We start from the raw sequence: 27,998 nt of genomic DNA, 5'->3' as shown, positions 1-27,998 counted from the left end.
GTTCTCTTAGGGTTCTCTTAGGGTCTCCTAGGGTATTCCTAGGGTCTGTTTGCTTTTTAAAATCTTTTTTCTTTCTGTTCCTCAACCTCAATAATTTCCATTGTCTTATATTCAAGTTCACTGATTTTTTCTTCTGCCTACTCAAATCTGCCTTTGAATCCCTCTAGTGAATTTTTCATCTAATTTATTGTACTTTTCAGCTCCAGAATTTAGTGTTTGGTCTCTTTTTAGGTTTCATTTCTCTATATTTATGTTTCCATTTTGTTAACACATTATTTTCTTGACTTTCCCCATGTCTTCCTTTAGTTCTTTGAACATCTTTAAGACAGTTTTTTAAAAGTCTTAGTCTAGTAGGTCTGCCATCAGGTCATTTTCAGGGACAGTTTCTGTTAACGTATTTTTTCCTTTGAATTAGCCATACTTTCCTGTCTCTTTGTATGCTCTTTGATTTTTTATTGAATACTGGCTATTTGAATCTAATGAGGTGGTAACTCAGAATATCAGATTCTCTCCCTCCCCCATGGTTTGCTTTTTTTGTTATTGTCTTGTTTGTTTATTTTATTGTTGTAGACTGTCTCTGTGGCAAGGATCAGCCTGAGGTGTAAACTTTAGTTCTTCTCAGGTCTTTTCTTAGTCTGCAACTTTTCCTGGGCATTTCTAGTTTTCCCCATATTTGAAGTTGTTTTTGAGTGTCTTAATGTCTGACTCCTAAAAGGGGAAAAGTAGAAAAATGAAGAGGGGAAAAGAAAAGGTACTGGCCCTTTATATCCCATGGAAGTTACTTTAGTTGGAGGGGGAGGGGTTTGTAACAGTTAGGGTAGGTACAACAAAAATGGCCACTGACTTCTTTGACTGCACCTCTGTGATCAGAAGCAGCAATCAGAAATCAGAGCACAGGTCCCTAATATTTGGAGCATAGGATCCTTTTTTCCCACCCTGAATCCCACAAGCTGTGTACAAGCTGCTTCAGGAGATGTGCACAGTTGCCTGCCATGTGGCTGGGTGTGGGGGATGGATAATTGCTACTATGCTAAGAGCTGAAATTGGCTGAAGTTAAGCACAATTTCCCATCCAAGCCTTCCCAGAATTCTTCATCACCAGATCTTGATAAAGTTTATTCCTGGGTCCACCTTCATAATTCTCAATTAGTACTTCTGGGGTGGGGCCTTAAAATGTGCACTTCTTTTTAGCTCTTTGCTGATGCTTATGTTGCTGTGATTTGCCCAAACTTTGAGAGGCACTGTTCTAGAACACTTCATTCTCTCTTTGGCAGTATCTAATCTGAAGTGAAACTCATTTAATGAGTTTGTAATTTAAGTTATATTTTTCAAGCCTGGGAATTCTGCTGGATTCTCTGCCCTAGATTACAATCTTACTTTTTTTTTTACTTTTTCATGTAAATTTTATTTTATTGATTTTTTTATACTTTTAATTTTATATAGGAATATAGCCAATTAACAATGTTGTGATAGTTTCAGATGCACAGCAAAGCGACTCAGCCATACATATACATGTATCCATTCTCCTCCAAACCCCCCTCCCATCCAGGCTGCCACATAACATTGAGCAGAGTTCCCTGTGCTATACAGTATGTCCCTGTTGGTTATCTGTTTTAAATATAGCAGTGTGTACATGTCAATCCCAAACTACCTAATTATCCCTTTCCCCCACCCTTCCACCCTGGTAACCATAAGTTCATTCTCTAAGTTAGTGAGTCTGTTTCTGTTTTGTAAGTAAGTTCATCTGTATCGTTTCTTTTTAGATTCCGCATATAAGGGATATCATACGATATTTCTCTTTCTCTATCTGACTTACTTCACTCAATATGACAATCTCTAGGTCCTTCCACGTTGCTGCAAATGACATTATTTCATTCTTTTTAATGACTGAGTAATATTCCATTGTATATATATCCAGAGAAAAATACGGTCCAAAAGGATATGTGCACCCAAATGTTCACTGAAGCACTGTTTACAATAGCCAAGACATGGAATCAACCTAAATGTCCATAGAGGAATGGGTAAAAGAAGATGTGGTACATATATACAATGGAATATTACAATCTTACATTTTAATTATTCAAATAATATTAAGGACATTTACTTTATATACATGCATAGTTATTTCATTATCTGTATCTCTGATTTTGTTTCAAAGGTCTTTTTGTTTGTTTTGGGTTATTTGGATATTGTCTTTTCATATATCTGGTTATTTTTGTTTGAATACTAGAAATTGTTTTTGGAAAGTTGAATAGGGAATTTGGATTTATAGTTGATTCTGGAAGGATACTCAGGCACTAGTAACCTCCAATCTTCTTAGTCCAATAAGAGATTGAGATGATTAAAAGCTGGGTTTTAATCTCTGTGTAACCTGGGTTGTTTTCCACTTATCCTAACCCATGGTGTATAGCCATTCCATGGTTTACAAGGGTCTTCTCCTTTGTGAGGATTTTAACATCAGTTTTTATATCTTAGTTCCATTAATATATCAGTTCCTCAGGTTTCTCCTCAGATTTTTTTGCTGCCATTTATAGAATTGGTAAATTCTTTTTTTTCTATAGGTAAAAAAAATAAGTTAGGCTCTTGGAATATACCTCTAGAACATTCTTCTCCTTCACAACAGATTTTAAAATATTCTGAAAAAAAAATTCTGTATCATTTTTTAGTCATTTTCAGTGTGTTTATTGTTTAAAATTACCTGTTACTTCACCATTCTTAGAAGTTGAACCCTTGGCCTCTGTGTTCACTTTTGAAAATCGTCTCTTTGGCTGAATAACTGCATTAAATTTTTCATATAACATAAGCCTTCAGTCTTTTCCCTATTTCAAGGTCTGTGATTTTGAGCTGAGGCCTGGAAATTATTTTATAAACTCCCCAGTTGAATTAAATGCATAGCCAGTGTTTAAAACCCCTAGCATATCCATTCTTTTTTTTTTTCCTTAGAAAATTATAGTGGTTTATTAGAAAATGTAATCTCCAGTTAAGGAGTATTATAAAAAAAAAACAGATATAATTCAAATGAAAAAAGGATCAATACAGGGAATTCCCTGGTGGAGCAGTGGTTAAGAATCCACCTGCCAGTGCAGGGGACATGGGATCGAGCCCTGGTCTGGGAAGATCCCACATGCCGTGCAGCAACTATGCCTGTGTGCTGCAATTACTGAGCCTGCACTCTAGAGCCCACGAGCCACAACTACTGAGCCTGTGTGCCAAAACAACTGAAGCCCACGTGCCTAGAGCCAGTGCTCCGCAATAAGAGAAGCCACCACAATGAGAAGCCTGTTCCCCACAACAAAGAGTAGCCCCCACTCACCACAACTAGAGAAGGCCCACACACATCAACGAAGACCCAACACAGCCAAAAATTAAAAAAAATAATAATAATAAATTTATTTTTAAAAAACCTTATTAAACAAAAAAGGATCAATTCATCAGGAAGACATAATTCCAAATATAGCATATCCATTCTTTTTTTTTTAAACTTTTTATTGGAGTATAATTGCTTTACAGTGTTGTGTTAATTTCTGCTGTATAACAAAGTGAATCAGCTATATGCATACGCATATCCCCATGTCCCCTCCCTCTTATGACTCCCTCCCACCCTCCTTATCCCACCACTCTAGGTTGTCGCAAAGAACGAAGCTGACCTCCCTGTGCCATGCAGCTCCTTCCCACTAGTTATCTATTTTACATTTGGTAGTGTATATATGTCAATGCTACTCTCTAACTTTGTCCCAGCTTACCCTTCCCCCTCCCCGTGTCCTCAAGTCCATTTTCTATGTCTGTGTCTTTATTCCAGTCCTGCCCCTAGGTTTATCAGAACCTTTTTTTTTTTTCTTAGATTCCATATATATGTGTTACCATACAGTATTTGTTTTCCTTTTTCTGACTTACTCCACTCTGTATGACAGACTCTAGGCCCATCCACCTCACTATAACTCAATTTCGTTTCTTTTTATGGCTGAGCAATATTCCATTGTGTATATGTGTCACATCTTCTTTATCCATTCATCTGTCGATGGACACTTAGGTTGCTTCCATGTCCTGGCTATTGTAAATAGTGCTGCAGTGAACATTGTGGTACATGACTCTTTTTGAATTATGGTTTTCACACGGTATATGCCCAGTAGTGGGATTGCTGGATCATATGATAGTTCTATTTTTAGTTTTTTTTTTTTAAAGGATATAAGGGTAAAATTTTTTTTAATTTTTTAAAAATTTTATTATTTATTTATTTATTTTTTGGCTGTGTTGGGTCTTCGTTTCTGTTCAAGGGCTTTCTCTAATTGAGGCAAGCAGGGGCCACTCTTCATCGCGATGCACGGGCCTCTTACTATCGCGGCCTCTCTTGTTGCGGAGCACAGGCTCCAGACGCGCAGGCTCAGTAGTTGTGGCTCACGGGCCTAGTTGCTCCACGGCATGTGGAATCTTCCCAGACCAGGGCTCGAACCCGTGTCCCCTGCATTGGCAGGCAGATTCTCGACCACTGCGCCACCAGGGAAGCCCCTATTTTTAGTTTTTAAAGAAACGTCCATACTGTTCTCCATAGTGGCTGTACCAATTTACATTCCCACCAACAGTGCAAAAGGGTTCCCTTTTCTCCACACCCTCTCCATCATTTATTGTTTGTAGATATTTTGATGATGGCCATTCTAACCTGTGTGAGGTGATACCTCACTGTAGTTTTGATTTGCATTTCTCTAATGATTAGTGATGTTGAGCATCTTTTCACGTGTTTGTTGCCAATCTGTATATCTTCTTTGGAGAAATGTCTACTTAGGTCTTCACCCCATTTTTATATTGGGTTGTTTGTTTTTTTTGATATTGAGCTGCATGAGCTGCTTGTATATTTTGGAGATTAATCCTTTGTCAGTTGCTTCATTTGCAAATATCTTGTCCCATTCTGAGGGTTGCCTTTTCATCTTGTTTATGCTTTCCTTTGCTGTGCAAAAGCTTTTAAGTTTCATTAGGTCTCATTTGTTTATTTTTGTTTTCATTTCCATTTCTTTTGCTGTGATTTATGTCATAGAGTGTTCTGCCTGTGTTTTCCTCTAAGCGTTTGATGGTGTCTGGCCTTACATTTAGGTCTTTAATCCATCTTGAGTTTATTTTTGTGTATGGTGTTAGGAAGTGTTCCAATTTCATTCTTTTACATCTAGCTGTCCAGTTTTCCCAGCAACACTTATTAAAGAGGCTGTCTTTTCTCCATTGTATAATCTTGCCTCCTTTATCAAAGATAAGGTGACCATATGTGCTTGGGTTTATCTCTGGGCTTTCTATCCTGTTCCATTGATCTTTATTTCTGTTTCTGTGCCAGTTGCATACTGTCTTGATTACTGTAGCTTTGTAGTATAGTCTGAAGTCTGGGAGCCTGATTCCTCCAGCTCCGTTTTTCTTTCTGAAGATTGTTTTAGCTCTTTGGGGTCTTTTCTGTTTCCATAGAAATTGTGGAATTTTTTGTTCTAGTTCTGTGAAAAATGCCATTGGTTGTTTAATAGGGACTGCATTGAACCTGTAGATTGCTTGGGGTAGTAGAGTCATTTTCACAATGTTGATTCTTCCAATGCAAGAACATGGTATATCTCTCCATCTGTTTGTATCATCTTTAATTTCTTTCATCGGTGTCTTATAGTTTTCTGCGTACAGGTCTTTTGTCTCCTTAGGTAGTATTTTTTTTTTTAATTTATTTATTATTATTTTTTTTTGGCTGTGTTGGGTCTTTGTTTCTGTGCGAGGGCTTTCTCTAGTTGTGGCAAGTGGAGGCCACTCTTCATCGCGGTGCGCAGGCCTCTCACTATCGCGGCCTCTCTTGTTGCGGAGCAAAGGCTCCAGACGCGCAGGCTCAGTAATTGTGGCTCACCGGCCCAGCTGCTCCGCGGCATGTGGGATCTTCCCAGACCAGGGCTCGAACCCGTGTGCCCTGCATTGGCAGGCAGATTCTCAACCACTGCGCCACCAGGGAAGCCCCTCCTTAGGTAGTTTTATTCCTAGGTATTTTATTCTTTTTGTTACAGTGGTAAATGAGAGTGTTTCCTTAATTTATCTTTCAGATTTTTCATCATTAGTGTATAGGAATGCAGAAAATTTCTGTGCATTAATTTTGTATCCTGCTACTTTACCAAATTCATTGATTAGCTCTGGTAGTTTTCTGGTGGCATCTTTAGGATTCTCTATGTATAGTATCATGTTATCTGCAAACAGTGACTGTTTTACTTCTTTTTCCGATTTGGTTTCCTTTTATTTATTTTTCTTCTCTCATTGCTGTCAATAACTTCCAAAACTATATTGAATAATAGTGGTGAGAGTGGGCAACCTTGCCTTGTTCCTGATCTTAGAGGAAATGGTTTCAGTTTTTCACCATTGATAATGATGTTGGCTTTGGGTTTGTCATATATGTCCTTTATTATGTTGAGGTAGGTTCCCTTTATGCCTATTTTTTGGAGCGCTTTTATCATAAATGGGTGTTGAATTTTGTCAAAAGCTTTTTCTGCATCTAGTGAGATTATCATATGGTTTTTATCCTTCAATTTTGTTAATATGGTATATCACATTGATTGATTTGCATATATTGAAGAATCCTTGCATTCCTGGGATAAACCCCACTTGGTCATGGTGTATGTTCCTTTTAATGTGCTATTGGATTCTATTTGCTGGTATTTTGTTGAGGATTTTTACATCTATGTTCATCAGAGATATTGGCCTGTAGTTTTCTTTCTTTGTGACATCTTTGTCTGGTTTTGGTATCAGGGTGATGGTGGCCTCGTAGAATGAGTTGGGGAGTGTTCCTCCCTCTGGTATATTTTGGAAGAGTTTGAGAAGGATAGGTGTTAGCTCTTCTGTAAATGTTTGATAGAATTTACCTGTGAAGCCGTCTGGTCCTGGGCTTTTGTTTGTTGGAAGATTTTTAATCACAGTCTCAATTTCAGTGCTTGTGATTGGTCTGTTTATATTTTCTATTTCTTCCTGGTTCAGTCTTGGAAGGTTGTGCTTTTCTAAGAATTTGTCCATTTCTTCCAGCTTGTCCATTTTATTGGCATATAGTTGCTTGTAGTAATCTCTCATGATCCTTTGTGTTTCTATAGTGTCAGTTGTTACTTCTCCTTTTTCATTTCTAATTCTATTGATTTGAGTCTTCTTCCTTTTTTTTCGTGATGAGTCTGGATAATGGTTTATCAACTTTGTTTATCTTCTCAAAGATCCAGCTTTTAGTTGTATTGATCTTTGCTATCATTTCCTTCATTTCTTTTTCATTTATTTCTGATTTGATATCTATGATTTCTTTCCTTCTGCTAACTTTGGGGTTTTTTTATTCTTCTTTCTCTAATTGCTTTAGTTGTAAGGTTTCGTTGTTTATTTGAGATGTTTCTTGTTTCTTGAGGTAGGATTGTATTGCTATAAATTTCCATCTTAGTTCGGCTTTTGCTGCATCTCATAGGTTTTGGCCCGTCGTGTTTTCATTGTCATTTGTTTCTAGGTATTTTCTGATTTCCTCTTTGATTTCTTCAGTGATCTCTTGGGTATTAAGTAGTGTATTGTTTAGCTTCCTTGTGTTTGTATTTTTTATAATTTTTATCCTGTAATTGGTGTCTAGTCTCATGGCATTGTGATCAGAAAAGATACTTGATAAGATTTCAATTTTCTCGAATTTACCAAGGCTTGACATGTCACCCAAATATGGTCTATCCTGGAGAATGTTCCATGAGCACTTGAGAAGAAAGTGTATTTGGTTGGTTTTGGATGGAATGTCCTATAAATATCTATTAAGTCCATCTTGTTTAATGTATCCTTTAAAGCTTGTATTTCCTTATTTATTTTAATTTTGGATGACCTGTCCTTTTGTGAAAGTGGGGTGTTAAAGTTCCCTACTATGATTGTGTTCCTGATGTTTTCCACTTTTATGGCTGTTACCATTTGCCTTATGTATTGAGGTGCTTCTATATTGGGTGCATAAATATTTACAATTGTTATATCTTCTTGGATTGATCCTTTGATCATTATGTAGTGTCCTTCTTTGTCTCATATAATAATCTTTATTTTAAAGTCTATTTTGTGTGATATGAGAATTGCTACTCTAGCTTGCTTTTTTTAAAAATATTATATTTTTAAATTAATTAATTTATTTTCCTATTTTTGGCTGAGTTGGGTCTCTGTTGCTGTGAGTGGGCTTTCTCTAGTTGTGGCGAGCAGAGGCTACTCTTCACTGCAGTGCTTGGACTTCTCATTGCGGTGGCTTCTCTTGTTGTGGAGCACAGGCTCTAGGCACGTGGGCTTCAGTAGATGTGGCTCACGGGCTCTAGCGCGCAGGCTAAGTAGTTGTGGCACACAGCCTTAGTTGCTCCGTGGCATGTGAGATCTTCCCGGCCCAGGGCTTGAACCTGTTTTCCCTGCATTGCCAGGTGGATTCTTAGCCACTGTGCCACCAGGGAAGCCCTAAATATTTTAAATGTTACAATGTCAAATACTCTTTTTTAAAAAAATTAGTTTATTTATTTTTGGCTGCTTTAGGTCTTCCTTGCTGTGCAGAGGCTTTTTCTATTTGCAGCAAGCATGGGCTACTCTTCCTTGTGGTGCACAGGCTTCTCATTGCAGTGGCTTCTCTTGTTGTGGAGCACGGCCTCTAGGTGTGTGGGCTTCAGTAGTTGTAGCACGTGAGCTCAGCAGTTGTGACTCATGGGCTCTAGAGCGCAGGCTCAGTAGTTGTGGTGCACAGGCTTAGTTGCTCTGTGGCATGTGTGATCTTCCCAGACTAGGGATCAAACCTGTGTCCCCTGCGTTGGCAGGTGGATTCTTAACCGCTGACCCACCAGGGAAGCCCCCAGCTTTCTTATGATTTCCATTTGCATGGAATATCTTTTTCCATCCCCTCACTTTCAGTCTGTATGTGTCCCAAGGGCTGAAGTGGGTCTCTTGTAGACAGCATATGTACAGGTCTTGTTTTTGCATCCATTCAGCCAGTCTGTGTCTTTTGGTTGGAGCATTGAATCCATTTACATTTGAAGTAATTATCGATATGTATGTTCCTATGACCATTTTCTTAATTGTTTCAGGTTTGTTTTTGTAGGTCTTTTCCTTCTCTTGTGTTTTTCTTGCCTAGAGAAGTTCCTTTAGCATTTGTTGTAAAGCTGGTTTGGTGATGCTGAATTCTCTTAACTTTTGCTTATCTGTAAAGGTTTTAATTTCTCCATCGAATTGGAATGAGATCCTCGCTAGGTAGAGTAATCTTGGTTGTAGGTTTTTCCCTTTCATCACTTTAAATATGTCCTGCCACTCCCTTCTGGCTTGCAGAGTTTTTGCTGGAAGATCAGCTGTTAACCTTATGGGGATTCCCTTGTATGTTATTTGTTGCTTTTCCCTTGCTGCTTTTAATATTTCTTCTTTGAAAATAATTTTTGATAATTTGACTAATATGTGTCTTGGTGGGTTTCTCTTTGGGTTTATCCTGTATGGTACTCTCTGTGCTTCCTGGACTTGATTGACTATTTCCTTTCCCATGTTAGGGAAGTTTTCTATAACTATAATCTCTTCAAATATTTTCTCAGACCCTTTCTTTTTCTCTTCTTCTTCTGGAACCCCTATCATTCAAATGTTGGTGCATTTATTGTTTTCCCAGAGGTCTCTGAGACTCTCCTCAATTCTTTTCATTCTGTTTTCTTTATTCTGCTCCCTGGCAGTTATTTCCACCATTTTATCTTCCAGCTCACTTATTCATTCTTCTGCCTCAGTTATTCTGTTATTGATTCCTACTAGAGTATTTTTAATTTCAGTGATTGTGTTGTTCATCACTATTTGTTTGCTCTTTAGTTCTTCTAGATCCTTGTTAAATGTCTCTTTTATTTTCTCCATTCTTTTTCCGAGATTTTGGATCATGTTTACTGTCATTACTCTGAATTCTTTTTCAGGTAGGTTGCCTACTTCATCTTCACTTATTTGGTCTTGTAAGTTTTTACCTTGCTCCTTTGTCTGTAACAAATTTTTTTGTCATTTCTTTTTTTTTTTTTTTTTTGGGTGATGCTGTATTCCTGTCTTACTGGTTGTTTGGCCTGAGCCATCCAGCACTAGAGTTTGCAGACAGTTGGATAGAGCTGGGTCTTGGTCCTGAGATGAGGACCTCTGGGAGACCTCACCCCAATTGATATTCTCTGGGGTCTGAGGTTCTCTGTTAGTCCAGCAGTTTGGACTCGGACCTCCCACCTCAGGAGCTTGAGCCTCACCTCCAGCCTGGAAATCAAGATTCTTCAAGCTTCATGGTGAGGGAAAAAAAAAAAAAGAAGAAAAAAAGAAAAAAAAGAGCAGTACAATATCAAAGAATAAAAAACAAAATAAAATTAGAAAGATAAAAAATATATTAGGAAAAATAAAACTACATTTGAAACAACTGCAACAAGGTAAAATAAAACCACAACAGAAAAAAGAAAAAAAAAGGGGTGGGGGGTGGCAAGCCTAAAGGAGAGAACACTAACAAAGTATAAAGAATAAAATAAAATTAGAAAAATAAAAGATGTATTAGGAAAAATAAAAATATAAAAGAATCAACAATGAATCAACAAGGTAAAACAGGACCCCAATCTAAAAGAGGGGGAAAAAAAAAAACGCCTTGGCTATGGGGGCGGAGTTTAGGCAGGGGTGGAAGTTAGTCAGGGGCGTGGTTTTTGGTGGGGCAGGACCTAGGCAGGTGGGGGTGTTACGTTTGAGTATTGGATGGGGCCTAGGTGGGGCGACCTTCAAGCGTGGGGCCGGGCCACTGCTTAGGACCTGCACAGAAGGTGAGAGGGCCTCTGGAGTGTGGTGTTCCAGAGTTTGGAGGTAGGTCCCTGAGTGAGAGTGTGTGTGTGGGGTTTAGGCCCAGCTCGTTGGAGGGGTTCTCCAAGTGTAGAAGTAGGGCCCTGGGTGGGGATGTAGGGGTGGGGCTTGTGCTCTGCGTGGCAGGAGGGAGGCTCTGAGGGTATAGCATTAGGCCTGGGAACCCAACAGGGTTCCTGGTGCCTAAGTGGACAGGGAAAGCACTGGCTGCATTCCCTTCCATTCCTTTGTGCCCCTCCCCTACGGTCTCCCCTGTCACCACTGGACCCCTAACTGTAGGTGGGTCCCGCTGGGTGTAGAAACTACAGCCACCACTCAGGGTGCGAGTCCTGGAGCTCCAGCCTTTACTTTTTCTCCCCCTTCCCTCCCTCCCACTCCCTCAGGGCCTGCGTGGCTGGAGGGGGTCTAGGTGGGCAGAGGATCAGGCCCAGGATCCCAACAGGTTCCTGGGAGTCCAAGTGGGCAGGGGAAACCTGGCCATGCTCCCTTTTGATCCTCTGCCCTCCCAATGGTTCCCCAATTTCCCCCTTCGGGCATGGGATCACTTCCCCTCCCCGAGCCACCTCTCAGGGGTGCCAGTCCTGTCCTGCCTCCACTTCTCCCCCTTCACTCCCCCCATTCCCTGTGTCCTACCTGGTCGTTGGGGGTTCCTCCCTTCCCTTTAGGTGTCTGTGGTCCCCCACCGGTGCCTGGTAGATACCCTGGTTGTGAGGAGACGTGAATTCCGTGTCCTCCTGGTACGCCATCTTGACTCTAGCATATCCATTCTTTCGCCAAATTATCTTCAGTGTCACCTTAGTCATATATCAAATTTCCATATGATTGTGATTGTTCTGTATTTTTTATTCTCTTCTCTTATCTCACCCCTATCTTTGCTACATTATTGCCTATCAAAACTTATTAAACTTTAAAACATGCCCCTTCTACACTGAATTTTGCCTTGCTCTTCTTCAAAACTGTCTTGGCTATGTTTGGCTTCTTTATCTTTCATAAGAAATTTAATATGTGCTTTGGAATTTTCATAAAAATCCTTGTCATTATTTTTATTGAAATTGCATTGCATATATGGTTATATTTGGGAGTTGACATCTTTATGACATTTTCTTCCCATCCATAGTTTTATATATATATATATATATATATATATATATATATATATACACACACACACACACATACATATTATATGTTAATTATATATATATACATATATACATATATATAATTAACAGTTATCTAATTTTTATTTAACACCTCTCACTAAAGTTTTGTTTATTTTTTCACAAGTTTTATTAAATTTATTGTGTCGTGTATATAATTAATACATTGATAGTATTTGTCATTATAAATATTATCTTTTAAAAAATCTGTTTAGTTTTTTTGCTGTATATAAGAATGCAATTGATTACTACTCATATGCTTTCTTCTATTTTTAAAAATTCTCCTTTGCCTTTGGTGCTCTGAATCTTAAAAGATGTACAATTTTTATTTCACATTTTTGATAATTTTTGTGCTCTTTCTCAAGGATTCATGTATTTTCATACAGTCTGAAAAATTCTGTCATGACTTCTCACCTGGAGTTACACTGCTTTCCCAGGCTCTTTACTGTCTTTCCCAAAGTCCTTTCTTTTCCATTGCCATCTATCCTTTCTGTAGGGCCCAGAGTGAGGTTTTTAAAGTGCAATTCAAATCATCTCACACCCCTGCTTAAAAGCCCAAGAAGGATCTCCTTTGCATTTAAGATTCTTTAAAAATCCTTATAATGGCTGATGAGGCCCAGCCAATGTCTATAGCCTTGTTCTTTGGTATCTTCCTCTGTGCTTCAGTCACACTGACCTCCCTCCAGTTCCTTCAAGAACATGATGTTCCCATCAGACCCTTCACATCTCTGGTCCCTGCTTGGACTACTGCTCCTGACCACTGTGCTGGTCTCACTTTTCCTTATTCTTCATGCTGTAGCTTAGTTATGACTTTCTTAGAAGACTTTCTCCATGGCACCCACAATTATAATTCACTGTCCTTGTTATGGTCTCACATAGCATGCTATGTTTTGCCTTTATAGAACCAATCACATATTGTAATTATGTGTGTTTGTGATTATTTGTTTCTTTCTCCTTTACCACAAGCCTCATAAAGACAAAACTAAGACTTTTGTGTGGAACCCCAGCACCTAGCTTAGTACCATACTAGTCATTCAAAAGTTCTACAAGAAATAAAGTACATAGTTAATATTTTAACTGAGCCTCAGATGGAAATCATTTGTCTGAAGTCACTCAGCAAGTGAGTGCTAGAACCAGGATTCACACTCTAGCTCTCACCACCACTTGCCAGTTGGCAGTCGGCAGTTGGCATGTCTGTCACTTACCTTCAGGGCCAGTGTATCATACTGAGAAGTGCTGTGATCATACCTCGTTAATGTTAAAGCGCCAAGGGGAAATGTTTTAAAATAATACAACAGACCTAATGTTAAGCCTGTACATCCATGAGACCCAAGGAAGGCATATTTGATCAGCCTGACTTATGAAGAGTAATTTGCATCTAACTGCTGTTCCTTAAATATTGCTTAAAATTCCACAATTGTGTATATTTGGCCCACATTTTTGTTTGGGTCCTGATACCTGTTAATGTATATTTTTAAGGGATTAAAAAATAATTTTCTTGTGTTATACTCTATAGCTTAGTTATAAATATTTAGGAAAATATACAAATTTAAAAATGAAAAAAAACTTGGATAACAAAAATAGTTAGGTTTTAGTTGTTCCACTTATCTGTCAATTGAGTAATTTTGGAAAATAGATAATTATAACATTCTCTGAATAGCCTTGACACAAACAGAAAGCCATTTTTGGTGAAAATCCTCTTTCATAATTGATGAACCAGAGAACCTTTCAAATCAGACAGAACTCAAGACTCCAGGCAGAGTTATAACTTGGGTGCCTTTATTATCTCAGTCCCTCCTGAGATTAAAAATGCAGTGATACCCTCTCAGATAATTCATGTATTCAGATCCAAATCCAAGGGTGACCCAATTAAGCATAGGCTTGTCAGGTTTTTCCAACGTTAGCTATATCTCTGTCCAACCTTTGCTTTATATGTTTGGTAATAGAACCAGCTGCATGCCTGTTTCCCCATTGGTGATGATGTCCCTTCTGTCTGCAGCTACATATCCAAAGCCAGACATGATGATGTGAGCATAGAGTGTGCTGTGTCAAGAAAAAACTGGACACAATTTTCTGGTGATGTACTCTTTGAAAATGTGTTATGGTAAAAAATGAAGTAAACTTTGTCTCATCATTCTAGGTGTAATAGATTTTGATTGGCAAGCCCAGAATAATTATGTTAACCGTATTAGGAAAAAACTGCCTTCTATGGATCAGAAAAAGACACTTCAGCTGGCATTGTGGAGTAAGAGTAGTAAGAAACATTTGCTCTAATCCTGGGCAGAGTATTAATTAGATGGAGGTAAAGGTAGCAAGCAAACATACCATAATAGAATTTCAATCTAAGGAATATGAGAGTATATGGGGGAGGGGGGTTAGTATTGTGAATTCAGACTGGGGCTGGTTTGAGAGGAAAATCCTCTGAATCCTTCAGAGTTAATTACTGCAAGTAATCCAAGTCACCTGTGATTATGAATCCATGAAAATATGCAAAAACTAAAGCATTTTACTTTAGAACCCCAGAGCTGAACTTTAAAAGACTGCAGTACAAAAAGACACAGTACAAACATTGAGACCTATGTGAAATTGGAGGCCAAGCCAGAGACATACATAGATTCACATTGCCTGGAAAGCTGTCATCCCTTATAGGTGAATTGGGAAAATATTCTCTCCTGAGAATTTCCAACCACTGGGACATGTCCCACCAAGGTCCTAGCAGAGTACAGATGGGATACTTCAGGCAACTTATGAGGGTTTAATACAGGAACTTTTAAATGTGTGAGCAGGCGGTAGGGAGACAAACAAGAGATAGTGATACACCCAGAACTTGTACCTGTGGAGCTATTGCTAACTCCAAGACCAAAGTGAGGAGGAGCACTGAGGGTTGCTGGAACACAGAAGGTGAAATTCATGTGCAGAAGGTTGCCTTGAGAGAAGCAGTGACCTCAGCCGAGAGACAGAGTCAGCCTAAGGCAGCCCTACTGATCAGCTAAACTCAAATGTAAATTACTAGGGCATCTGAGTTGTTTGTCACTCTTGTTCACCAGGTCCAGTCAAGATTTTGATATTATTGTGGACTATTGTGGTATTTCTGCATAAAGTCAAGGTCCCTGTGAACTATATGTGACAAAGAGCAAGAATGTTAACATGGGCCCCTGGCAAGACAATGAATGTATACTTCTGTTTTCCCATGAAAAAGCCAACTGCTCATGAGCCTCTTTTTTTTAAAATAAATTTATTTATTTATTTATTTATTTATTTATTTTTGGCTGCATTGGGTCTTCATTGCTGCACGCGGGCTTTCTCTAGTTGCGGTGAGTGGGGGCTCCTCTTCGTTGCAGTGCATGGGCTTCTCACTGTGATGCCTTCTCTTTGTTGCGGAGCATGGGCTCTAGGCGCGTGGGCTTCAATAGTTGTAGCATGTGGGCTCAGTAGTTGTGGCACACGGGTTTAGTTGCTCTGCAGCATGTGGGATCTTCCTGGACCAGGGCTCGAACCCGTGTCCCCTGCATTGGCAGGCGGATTCTTAACCACTGCGCTACCAGGGAAGCCCAGCCTCTTCATTAATGAGAATGGAAAGTAATGTGATCACCAGGTCAACACCACATACTAAGTGTCTGAATTTGGTAGATGTCTTTTAGCAACGATTCAACACTCAGCATAGAAGTTATAAATTGAGACTACCATACTTTGTTATAGCAGACTACTGTTATCCATTATGATTCTTCTGGTTTTGCAAGGGTCATAAATGGAAAAGGAATATGATGGAGACTACTACCACTACATCTTTTATGACTCTTCTGGCATTAATCTCAATAAATCCTCCTGAAGTGCATTATTCTTTCTGAGTTGTTGTTTTGGCTAAAATGTCAGTTTCCAGGGTTTCCACTTGGCTCTTTCTATTGAAATAGCTCTTACTCTACAAGTTTGAAGATCAGTGTGAGGATTCTGCAGCCTCTATTCCCATATCTATCCCACTTATACATTGTGGAGCTGGGGCTATACACAGATTGGGTTTATGGAGGCTTTGAAGAGTCTTCATATTCCCCATCCCCACAGTTACTCTGAATCATAACTTCAACAACCTTTGGGAAATAGGAGAATACACACACACACACGCACACACTGGTATTACCATGTTTTTCTTCAGATAGGAAAAACAGTCAACAGTCCCCTCATTGATTGGTTTGTGTGTCTGTGAACTGACACGAATTCTGTATACTAGGGGAGGAGCCAGTATCATGCAATTAAAGAAATGCTAGTGTGCTCTACATTTACCTTGCCCCTAGGGACACTATGACAAAGTAGGTAGCCACTGTTATACAATCCAAAGGTCCAGGTACTTGGTAACCACTCTTGCACTGCTGTATTATGTAATTATATCCACCTTCCCACTGATAATTAAGTGCTGCCTCTTGGTTTCTGCCATTCTGGAATCTCTACATCCTCATTGGTATTGCCATGGTAGTATCTTCCACTGTCAATTCAGGCCAATAGCAAAGAGTCACCATCAAATTTGTCAAAGATGCTGGGTCTCCTTTACCAGGGTGTTCTTTAACTGCTTTAGGGAAAGGAGAGACATCTGCTTGCTTAGGCTGACAGAATGCAACAGAAGAGTGATGGTCAGTTCTGAAACCAGGTCTCAAGAAGCCCCATGTGATTTGTTCTCTCTCCTGGAACCTACCCAACTACCATATGAACACTCAGGCTAGCCTCCTAGAGGATGAGAGACTGACTACCTGGAAGATGAGTGGAGATGAGTCATCACAGCTGAGACCATCCTAAACCAGCCAACTTTTGGCCCACTGGATGGCTGATGCAGAAGCACCAGCAGCCGATCCAAAATTAGCTGGACCTGGCCCAGATCAACAGAGCCACTCAGGAGCTAAATAAGTGGTTGTTGCTTTGGCCATCAAGTGTTTGTAGTACTTTATTACACAGCAGTAGCTAATTCATTTAAACAGTAGAAAGTCTTAGTAAATATATGCTACTGCAGGCCAGGAGCTATTGCCACTCTCCTAATCTTCAGTGAGTTCATGTTCCCATGGCAATGATGGGTATTGCATGTTTGTTTCTCTGAGAAACCCACCTCCTCCTCAGACTAGGATTACACTGGTAAACTAACTTAGTCCAGGGAACATGACAGTGATGTCCAAAACTCTATAGGCCTTGATGCTTACAGAGTTTTAAGGGAAACCCTTTAAATAAAAGAAGACAAAATAGTTACAAAATTACCTCTGCTTATGAATGTCTATAACAAGAAAATAAATCACAATGAATTACATATTTTTTTTGAAATTTCATGTAATGTGTGAAACATTTATATTAACATATTTCCATACAAATAACCCAATGAAATTTTAGTATTAGTTGTTTTGTTTGTTTGTTTGTTTTATACTGCATATTCTTATTAGTCTTCAATTTTATACACATCAGTGTATACATGTCAATCCCAATCGCCCAATTCAGCACACCACCATCCCCACCCCACCACAGTTTTCCCCCCTTGGTGTCCATATGTCTGTTCTCTACATCTGTGTCTCAACTTCTACCCTGCAAACTGGCTCATCTGTACCATTTTTCTAGGTTCCACATACATGCATTAATATACGATATTTGTTTTTCTCTTTCTGACTTACTTCACTCTGTATGACAGTCCCTAGATCTATCCATGTCTCAGCAAATGACTCAATTTCGTTCCTTTTTATGGCTGAGTAATATTCCATTGTATATATGTACCACATCTTCTTTAACCATTCATCTGTCGATGGGCATTTAGGTTGCTTCCATGACCTGGCTATTGTAAATAGTGCTGCAATGAACATTGGGGTGCATGTGTCTTTTTGAATTATGGTTTTCTCTGGGTATATACCCAGTAGTGGGATTGCTGGATCATATGGTAAATCTATTTTTAGATTTTTAAGGAACCTCCATACTGTTCTCCATAGTGCCTCTATCAATTTACATTCCCACCAACAGTGCAAGAAGGTTCCCTTTTCTCCACACCCTCTCCAGCATTTGTTGTTTGTAGATTTTCTGATGATGCCCATTCTAACTGGTGTGAGGTGATACCTCATTGTAGTTTTGATTTGCATTTCTCTAATAATTAGTGATGTTGAGCAGTTTTTCATGTGCTTCTTGGCCGTCTGTATGTCTTCTTTGGAGAAATGTCTATTTAGGTCTTCTGCCCATTTTTGGATTGGGTTGTTTGTTTCTTTAATATTGAGCTGAATGAGCTGTCTATATATTTTGGAGATTAATCCTTTGTCCATTGATTTGTTTGCAAATATTTTCTCCCATTCTGAGGGTTGTCTTTTCGTCTTGTTTATGGTTTCCTTTGCTGTGCAAAAGCTTTGAAGTTTCATTAGGGCCCATTTGTTTATTTTTGTTTTTATTTCCATTACTCTAGGAGGTGGATCAAAAAAGATCTTGCTGTGATTGACATCAAAGAGTGTTCTTCCTATGTTTTCCTCTAAGAGTTTTATAGTGTCCGGTCTTACATTTAGGTCTCGAATCCATTTTGAGTTTATTTTTGTGTATGGTGTTAGGGAGTGTTCTAATTTCATTCTTTTACATGTAGCTGTCCAGTTTTCCCAGCACCACTCCTTGAAGAGATTGTGTTTTCTCCATTATATATCTTTACCTCCTTTGTCATAGATTAGTTGACCATAGGTGCGTGGGTTTATCTCTGGGCTTTCTATCTTGTTCCATTGATCTATGTTTCTCTTTTTGTGCCAGTACCATATTGTCTTGATTACTGTAGCTTTGTAGTATAGTCTGAAGTCAGGGAGTCTGATTCCTCCAGCTCCGTTTTTTTCCCTCAAGACTGCTTTGGCTATTCGGGGTCTTTTGTGTCTCCATACAAATTTTAAGATGATTTGTTCTAGTTCCGTAAAAAATGCCATTGGTAATTTGATAAGGATTGCATTGAATCTGTAGATTGCTTTGGGTTTTCACAATATTGATTCTTCCAATCCAAGAACATGGTATATCTCTCCATCTGTTGGTATCACCTTTAATTTCTTTCATCAGTGTCTTATAGTTTTCTGCATACAGGTCTTTTGTCTCCCTAGGTAGGTTTATTCCTAGGTATTTTATTCTTTTTGTTGCAGTGGTAAATAGGAGTGTTTCCTTAATTTCTCTTTCAGGTTTTTCATCATTATTGTATAGGAATGCAAGAGAGTTCTGTGCATTAATTTTGTATCCTGCAACTTTACCAAATTCATTGATTAGCTCTAGTAGTTTTCTGGTTGCATTTTTAGGATTCTCTATGTATAGTATCATGTCATTTGCAAACAATGACAGTTTTACTTCTTCTTTTCCAATTTGTATTCCTTTTATTTCTTTTTCTTCTCTGCTTGCTGTGGCTAGGACTTCCAAAACTATGTTGAATAATAGTGGTGAGAGTGGACATCCTTGTCTCGTTCCTGATCTTAGAGGAAATGCTTCCAGTTTTTCACCATTGAGAATGATGTTTGCTGTGGATTTGTCGTATATGGCCTTTATTATGTTGAGGTAGGTTCCTTGTATGCCCACTTTCTGGAGAGTTTTTATCATAAATCGCTGTTGAATTTTGTCAAAAGCTTTTTCTGCATCTATTGAGATGATCATATGGTTTTTATTTTTCAATTTGTTAATATGGTGTATCACATTGATTGATTTGCATATATAGAAGAATCCTTGCATCCCTGGGATAAATCCCACTTGATCGTGGTGTATGATCCTTTTAATGTGTTGTTGGATTCTGTTTGCTAGTATTTTGTTGAGGATTTTTGCATCTATATTCATCAGTGATATTGTTCTGTAATTTTCTTTTTTTGTAGTATTTTTGTCTGGTTTTGGTATCAGGATGATGGTGGCCTCATAGAATGAGTTTGGGAGTGTTCCTTCCTGTGCAATTTTTTGGAAGAGTTTGAGAAGGATAGGTGTTAACTCTTCTCTAAATGTTTGACAGAATTCCCTGTGAAGCCATCTGGTCCTGGACTTTTGTTTTTTGGAAGATTTTTAATCACAGTTTCAATTTCATGACTTGTGATTGGTCTGTTCATATTTTCTGTTTCTTCCTCGTTCAGTCTTGGAAGGTTATACCTTTCTAAGAATTAGTCCATTTATTCCAGGTTTTCCATTTTATTGGCATAGAGTTGCTTGTAGTAGTCTCTTAGGATGTTTTGTATTTCTGCGGTGTCTGTTGTAACTTATCCTTTTTCATTTCTAATATTATTGATTTGAGTCCTCTCCCTCTTTTTCTTGGTGAGTCTGGCTAATGGCTTATCAATTTTGTTTATCTTCTCAAAGAACCAGCTTTTAGTTTTATTGATCTTTGCTCTTGTTTTTTTTTGTTTCTATTTCATTTATTTCCGCTCTGATCTTTATGATTTCTTTCCTTCTGCTAACTTTGGGTTTTGTTTGTTCTTCTTTCTCTAGTTCCTTTAGGTGTAAGGTTAGATTGTTTACTTGAGATTTTTCTTGTTTCTTTAGGTAGGCTTGTATAGCTGTAAACTTCCCTCTTAGAACTGCTTTTGCTGCATCCCATAGGTTTTGGATCGTCGTGTGTTCATTGTCATTTATCTCTAGGTATTTTCTGATTTCCTCTTTGATTTCTTCAGTGATCTCTTGGTTATTTAGTAACGTATTGTTTAGCCTCCATGTGTTTGTGTTTTTTACGTTTTTTTCCCTGTAATTGATTTCTAATCTCATAGCATTGTGGTCAGAAAAGATGCTTGATATGATTTCAATTTTCTTAAATTTACTGAGGCTTGATTTGTGACCCAAGATATGATCTATCCTGGAGAATCTTCCATGCGCACTTGAGAAGAAAGTGTAATCTGCTGTTTTTGGATGGAATGTCCTATAAATATCAATTAAATCTATCTGGTCTATTGTGTCATTTAAAGCTTCTGTTTCCTTATTTATTTTCATTTTGGATGATCTGTCCATTGGTGTAAGTAAGATGTTAAAGTCCCCCACTATTATCGTGTTACTGTCGATTTCCTCTTTTAGAGCTGTTAGCAGTTGCCTTATGTATTGTGGTGCTCCTATGTTGGGGGCATATATATTTATAATTGTTATATCTTCTTCTTGGATTGATCCCTTGATCATTACGTAATGTCCTTCCTTGTCTCTTGTAACATTCTTTATTTTAAAGTCTATTTTATCTGATATGAGTATAGCTACTCCAGCTTTCTTTTGATTTCCATTTGCATGGAATATCTTTTTCCGTCCCCTCACTTTCAGTCTGTATGTGTCCCTAGGTCTGAAGTGGGTCTCTTGTAGACAGCATATATATGGGTCTTGTCTTTGTATCCATTCAGCAAGCCCATGTCTTTTGGTTGGAGCATTTAATCCATTCACGTTTAAGGTAATTATCGATATGTATGTTCCTATGACCATTTTCTTAATTGTTTTGGGTTTGTTTTTGTAGGTCCTTTTCTTCTCTTGTGTTTCCCACTTAGAGAAGTTCCTTTAGCATTTGTTGTAGAGCTGGTTTGGTGGTGCTGAATTCTCTTAGCTTTTGCTTGTCTGTAAAGCTTTTGATTTCTCCATCAAATCTGAATGAGATCCTTGCTGGGTAGAGTAATCTTGGTTGTAGGTTCTTCCCTTTCATCATTTTAAGTATGTCATGCCACTCCCTTCTGGCTTGTAGAGTTTCTGCTGCGAAATCAGCTGTTAACCTTATGGCAGTTCCCTTGTATGTTATTTGTCATTTTTCCCTTGCTGCTTTCAATAATTTTTCTTTGTCTTTAATTTTTGCCAATTTGATTACTATGTGTCTCGGCGTGTTTCTCCTTGGGTTTATCCTGTATGGGACTCTCTGCACTTCCTGGACTTGGGTGGCTATTTCCTTTCCCATGTTAGGGAAGTTTTCGATTATAATCTCTTCAAATATTTTCTCTGGTCCTTTCTCTCTCTCTTCTCCTTCTGGGACCCCTATAATGCGACTGTTGTTTCATTTAATGTTGTCCCAGAGGTCTCTTAGGCTGTCTTCATTTCTTTTCATTCTTTTTTCCTTAGTCTGTTCCATAGCAGTGAATTCCACCATTCTGTCTTCCAGGTCACTTATCCGTTCTTCTGCCTCAGTTATTCTGCTATTGATTCCTTTTAGTGTAGTTTTCATTTCAATTATTGTATTGTTCATCTCTGTTTGTTTGTTCTTTAATTCTTCTAGGTCTTTGTTAAACATTTCTTGCATCTTCTTGATCTTTGCCTCCATTCTTTTTCCGAGGTCCTGGATCATCTTCACTATCATTATTCTGAATTCTGTTTCCTGAAGGTTGCCTATCTCCACTTCATTTAGTTGTTTTTCTGGGGTTTTATCTTGTTCCTTCATCTGGTATGTAACCCTCTGCCTTTTCATCTTGTCTATCTTTCTGTGAATCTGTTTTTTGTTCCACAGGCTGCAGGATTATAGTTTTTCTTCCTTCTGCTGTCTGCCCTCTGGTGGTTGAGGCTATCTAAGAGGCTTGATGGGAGGCTCTGGTGGTGGGTAGAGCTGACTGTTGCTGTGGTGGTCAGAGCTCAGTAAAACTTTAATCCACTTGACTGTTGATGGGTGGGGCTGGGTTCCCTCCCTGTTGGTTGTTTTACCTGAGGCAACCCAACACTGGAGCCTACCTGGGCTCTTTGGTGGGGCTAATGACAGACTCTGGGAGGGCTCACACCAAGGAGTACTTCCCAGAACTTTTGCTGCCAATGTCCTTGTCCCCATGGTGAAACAGAGCCACCCCCTGCCTCTGCTGGAGACCTTCCAACACTAGCAAGTAAGTCTGGTTCAGTCTCCCCTGGGGTAACTGCTCCTTCCCCTGGGTCTCGATGCACACACTATTTTGTGTGCACCCTCCAAGAGTGGGGTCTCTGTTTCCCCCAGTCCTGTCGAAGTCCTGCAATCAATTCCCACTAGGCTTCAAAGTCTGATTCTCTATGAATTCCTCCTCCCGTTGCTGGACCCCCAGGTTGGGAAGCCTGACGTGGGGCTCAGAACCTTCACTCCAGTGGGCGGACTTCTGTGGTATAAGTGTTCACCAGTCTGTGAGTCACCCACCCACCAGTTATGGGACTTGATTTTAATCTGATTGCGCCCCTCCTACCGTCTCATTGTGGCTTCTCCTTTGTCTTTCGATGTAGGGTATCTTTTTTGGTGAGTTCCAGTGTCTTCCTCTCAATGATTGTCCAGTTGTGATTCTGGTGTTCTCACAAGAGGGAGTGAGAGCACGTCCTCTACTCTGCCATCTTGGTTCCTCTTTTCATGAATTACATATTTAAGAAAGCTTAAAAAACTACAGAAATATCACAAAGTATATAAAATACCATAATGTTTATATTAATTGTCTAGTGTATTCTGTAATATATTTTTCTATACTTCAATGGCTGCTTATTCTTTGATTGGTTCTCATTTGAAAGTAAGTTTGCAGGGTTTTTTTTTTCTATAGAGAAAATAGATTCTGATGTCATGCTTGACTGTGTTTATTATAGGTGGCATAGAAAATTCATTAGCTTCACAAATCATTAGTGGTAAAGTTATGGAAAATTTTGGGATTGTTGTCAAATTTAAGAAAAACCCTATCAAAATTATTTCATTTATTAGCTACAGGATTTCAGCTAATTTCATATAAGTGGTCAATTTTCTGTTCTTTCATATGAAACTGTTAGACTTCATTATGATAGCAAATATCAGATACCCTAAGATAGAGCCCATTATGTTGGGCTTATAAAATGTGTGATTTCATACACAAATGGAATCACTGCCAGAAGTCTTTATCCTACAAACATAGGCATTCTGATGTTCAAAACGTAAGTGTGTGTGTGTGTGTGTGTGTTTATTGCATTAATAAGTACAGGTTAAAACTTCCGTTTTGACTGGGAAGATATTCAAACCAAATATGCAGCTTACAGATTTACACATCTGATGACCTCATACTTGGGAGAATTTTCCACAGATAAGCTTTTTTGCTCCTTAGATTTCAAACTTTTTTTCCTTTAATACCAACATACTTTCAGGCCCATTTAAGAAAACAAAATAAATATCCACAAATTGTCCCTGAAAAATCTTGAAAATAACTGTCTTAAATATTCTCAAAGAGCAAAAAGGAGAACATGGATAAAGAACTAAAGGAAATCAGGGGAACAGTATATAAACAAAATGAGAACATTGACAAAGAGAAATTATAAAGAAAACCAAATTCTGGATCTAAAAATTCAGTAGCTGAATTGAAAAACTCACTAAAGGAGTTCAAAAACAGACGCCAACAGGCAGAGGAAAGAATCAGTGAACTTGAATACAGGTCACTTGAAATTATTGAATCTGAGAAATAAGAAAATAAAGGTGAACAGAGTCTAAGGGATGTATGGGATACCATCAAACAGACTAATATATACATTATGGGGATCTTAAAGGAGAAGAGCAAGAGAAAGAAAAAGGGTCAGAGAGATTATTTGAAGAAATAATCACCCCAAACTTCCTAAACTTGAGGAAATGCATGGATATAGAAATACAAGAGGCTCAACCAACTCCAAGTAGGACAAAAAGGGACTCACAGTGAGACACTTTATAATCAAACTGTCAAAAGACAAACGCAACAAGAGAATCTTGAAAGCAGCAGGAGAAAAGTGACTCAGCACATACAAGGGATCCTCAATAGAATATTAGCAGATTTCTTGGCAGGACTCTTACACAGTCCATATAGTAGTGGGATTATATATTTAATAAAATGCTGATAAAATGCAGAAAAAAAAATTGTTAACCAAAAGTTCTATATCTGGCAAAACTATCCTTCAGAAATGAGGGAGAAATTAAGACATTCCAGATAAAACCTGAGGGAATACATTACCACTAGGCCTGCCCTAAAAAAAATTCTAAAGTCATTCAAGATCAAATTAAAGGATTCTAGACAATAACTAGAAGCCATATGAAACTATAAAGTTCTCCCATAAAGGTAAATATATGGGCAAATATAAAAATCATTACTTTGTCATTTGAGCCTGTAACTCCACTTTTTATTCTACAGGATTTAAAAGACAAAAGCATAAAATATATTTATAAATATGTTAGTAGGTGCACAGTATATAAAGATGCAACTTACAACATAAATAAAGTAAAGGGGGGGCAGAGATGTAAAGGAGTAAAGTTTTTTTATGTGATCAAAATTGGTTTGGTATGAATTTTAAATAGTTATAACTTTAGAATGTTATAACATCCCCAATGTTAACCACAAAGATAATATCTATAGAATATACACAAAAGGGAATGAGAAGAGAATCCAAACGTGTCACTACAAAAATTAACTGAACACAAGGGGAGGCATTAATGGAGGAAATAAGGGACAAAAAAATCTATAAGACTTAAGGACAACAAATAAAATGGCAACAGTTAAGTCCTTTGCTAATACTAATTACTATAAATGTAAATGTGTTAAACTCTCCAATCAAAAGACATAGACTGGCAGAGTGGATTTAAAAAAACAAAACAGGATATAACTGCATGCTCTCTACAAGAGACTCACCTATCTAAAGACACAAATATGTTCAAAGGATGGAAAAAGATATTCCATGCAAATATCAAAAGAGAGCAGAGGTGGTTATACTAATATCAGACAAAATAGACTTTAGTTAAAAAAAATTGTACCAAGAGACAAGAAGGGGGCTTCCCTGGTGGCACAGTGGTTGAGAATCTGCCTGCCAATGCAGGGGACACGGGTTCGAGCCCTGGTCTGGGAAGATCCCACATGCTGTGGAGCAGCTGGGCCCGTGAGCCACAATTACTGAGCCTGCGCATCTGGAGCCTGTGCTCCACAACAAGAGAGGCTGCAATAGTGAGAGGCCCACGCATCGCGATGAAGAGTGGCCCCCGCTTGCCACAGCTAGAGAAAGCCCTCGCAAAGAAACGAAGACCCAACACAGCCATAAATAAATAAATTAATTAATTAAAATAAAAAATAAAAAAGAGATAAGAAGGACATTATATAATGATAAAAGTCAATCCAACAGGAAGATATTACAATTATATGTGCAACAAACAGCAAAGCTCCCATATATATGAAGCAAACATTGTCATAATTGAAGGGAGAAATAGACAGCTTTACAATGTGAGTAGACTTCAACACTCCACTTTCAGTAATGGATAGAAGCTCAATAAGGATATAGAGCACTTGAACAACACTCAACGCAAACATTCACCTCCCCAGATGTGAAGCCACAAATCTGTTATGAAACAACCCACAAGTGACAATGTGGCCTTAATCATACATTGGCCTTTACACACCTAAACACACTTGCCCTTAGCTTCCTCATACTCCTTAGCGAAATACACACACAGCAAAGGAACAGGCTCTGAACAGACACAATGTGGTAGACTGTGTCATTAAGAAGAATATGTACTGACCCTTTCTGTGGTGTTTCTGTCTAAGAGAGTATACATACCACCCAGTTGAACTCAGGTGTAGCCATGTAACTTACTCCAGCCAATAAAATGTGAGTGAAAATGCCATGTATAACTTCTGATAAGACACATTCCCCTCTGTTGCTGTCCCAGATGGGGCTGCTTCATCCATCTGGATCCAAGGTGAAGAGGACAGGGAACCAATCTAAAACTAACCAATGGAGGATATGAAACATAAATGAGAAACAAACATTTGTTGTTGGAAGTCACTGAATTATTTGTTACATTGGATAATCCAGCATACCCCACATACCAAAGCATAGAAAACACTACATTCCACACATACACATGCTCACACACACATACATTCACACACACCTCCAAACTCCACCCATATAAACATACAATATATTAATACTCTGGAAAAATGCCTATTACACCCAGCTGGACTCAGAATAGATACAACCACTCAGCCCCCAAAATACATACACACACCCACATCCCCTCAAAACTCCCAAAATATGCATCCCCAACTCCCTACAGTTAAAAATACACACATCTAGAACCTTACATGACCCAAATACACATAGACACACCAATCCCCATCCCCAAATGCATATATATGGCATCCTAGCCTTCTCAAATACATGCATAAAACCTTCACAAGCTATGAATTCACACATACCCTATCCCAGCAGAATTCAACATGTATTTCACATAGCATCACCCTCCTCAGATACACATGCACTCTCCCTACACTCTGAATATTCACATAAACCAACCAAACTCTAGCTTGCAACATAACCCACAAGAACCTTCACATATACCTTCATACATACCCTCAACCCCACCACAAACAGTAGATTTCAAGCTTCCTTAATGTATACATAGCCCCTCAAATCCCATTTTCACACACTGCCAACCTGAAGTGTGCACACAGACAGACACACTATCTTGAACACACACACACAACTCCCACAATCTGAACATGCACATTTTTCTCCCACCCTCAGGATGAAAATTAAAATGGATGGAACTGGAGATTATCATACTAAGTTAAGTAAGACAGAGAAAGACAAATATCATATAATATCGCTTATTTGCAGAATCTAAAAGAATGATAAAAATGAACTTATTTACAGAACAGAAACAAACTCACAGACTTAGAGAATGAACTTATGGTTACCAGGGGAAAGGGTGGGGGGGAGGGATAGATTGGAAGCTTGGGATTGACATGTATACACTGTTATATTTAAAATAAAATACCTTTCCATGAATAAATAAAGAGTAATTCATAACTATTTTTTAAAAAAAAAGGATTCAAGCTGTATGGTGTGGACTCTGTAGAATACTGGCATCTGCAACCTAGATCCTGTCTCAGCAAAGTACCTACTTCACTGGTTGCTGATGTGCTGTTGGAAGACAGCTTTGGCTGCTGGTCCCTTAGGGTTGCTTTAGCTATACACAGTGCCCTGCCAATTTTTATCTCTCCCTGGATAAGCTTCATATCCAGTGGCCAAATCAAGCAAGGGACAAATCAGCCTGAAGACAATTCTATCAAGAATTATTTTTTAGCCCTATGACTGCACATGGGATCCAGTGAAACTGTTTGGGAGCCTGAGTCTGATTTCTTCTCAGCCCAATAATGCTCCCTTTTTTTTTTTTCCA

The 27,998-nt window shown here is 38.5% G+C and overlaps 1 protein-coding gene and 1 long non-coding RNA gene across 14 annotated transcripts in view; one reads left to right on the top strand and one right to left on the bottom strand.

The window, feature by feature from the left end:
• LOC309653649 (V-type proton ATPase subunit B-like) overlaps positions 1–27,998 on the top strand; it is a 248,640-nt gene that overhangs the window by 177,144 nt on the left and 43,498 nt on the right. For 2 of the 9 annotated variants that reach the window (XR_014259322.1, XR_014259323.1), the window contains one exon: positions 26,484–27,991. The exons of 6 other annotated variants lie outside the window; for them this stretch is intronic. Coding sequence is in view for 1 of the 3 variants with exons in the window: in XM_082478516.1 (XP_082334642.1) it covers positions 26,484–26,539 (56 nt within the window). In the remaining 2 variants the exon portion in view is untranslated. Of the gene's footprint in view, positions 1–26,483; positions 27,992–27,998 lie in introns of those variants that run through there. One more of the 9 variants, XM_082478516.1, reaches the window with a different exon arrangement.
• Positions 16,607–27,998, bottom strand: part of LOC309653647 — a 42,199-nt gene continuing 30,807 nt past the window's right edge. For 4 of the 5 annotated variants that reach the window (XR_014259314.1, XR_014259315.1, XR_014259316.1 and 1 more), the window contains one exon: positions 23,762–26,541. This is a non-coding gene — a long non-coding RNA (uncharacterized lncRNA). Of the gene's footprint in view, positions 17,158–23,761; positions 26,542–27,998 lie in introns of those variants that run through there. The other variant, XR_014259313.1, reaches the window with a different exon arrangement.

The sequence above is a fragment of the Balaenoptera physalus genome, assembly GCF_965194825.1.
Source record: "Balaenoptera physalus genome assembly, contig: HAP1_SCAFFOLD_752, whole genome shotgun sequence".
Lineage (NCBI taxonomy): Eukaryota > Metazoa > Chordata > Mammalia > Artiodactyla > Balaenopteridae > Balaenoptera > Balaenoptera physalus.
The sequence above is the reverse complement of the archived record's forward strand: the minus strand, read 5'-3'. Positions and strand labels throughout refer to the sequence as shown.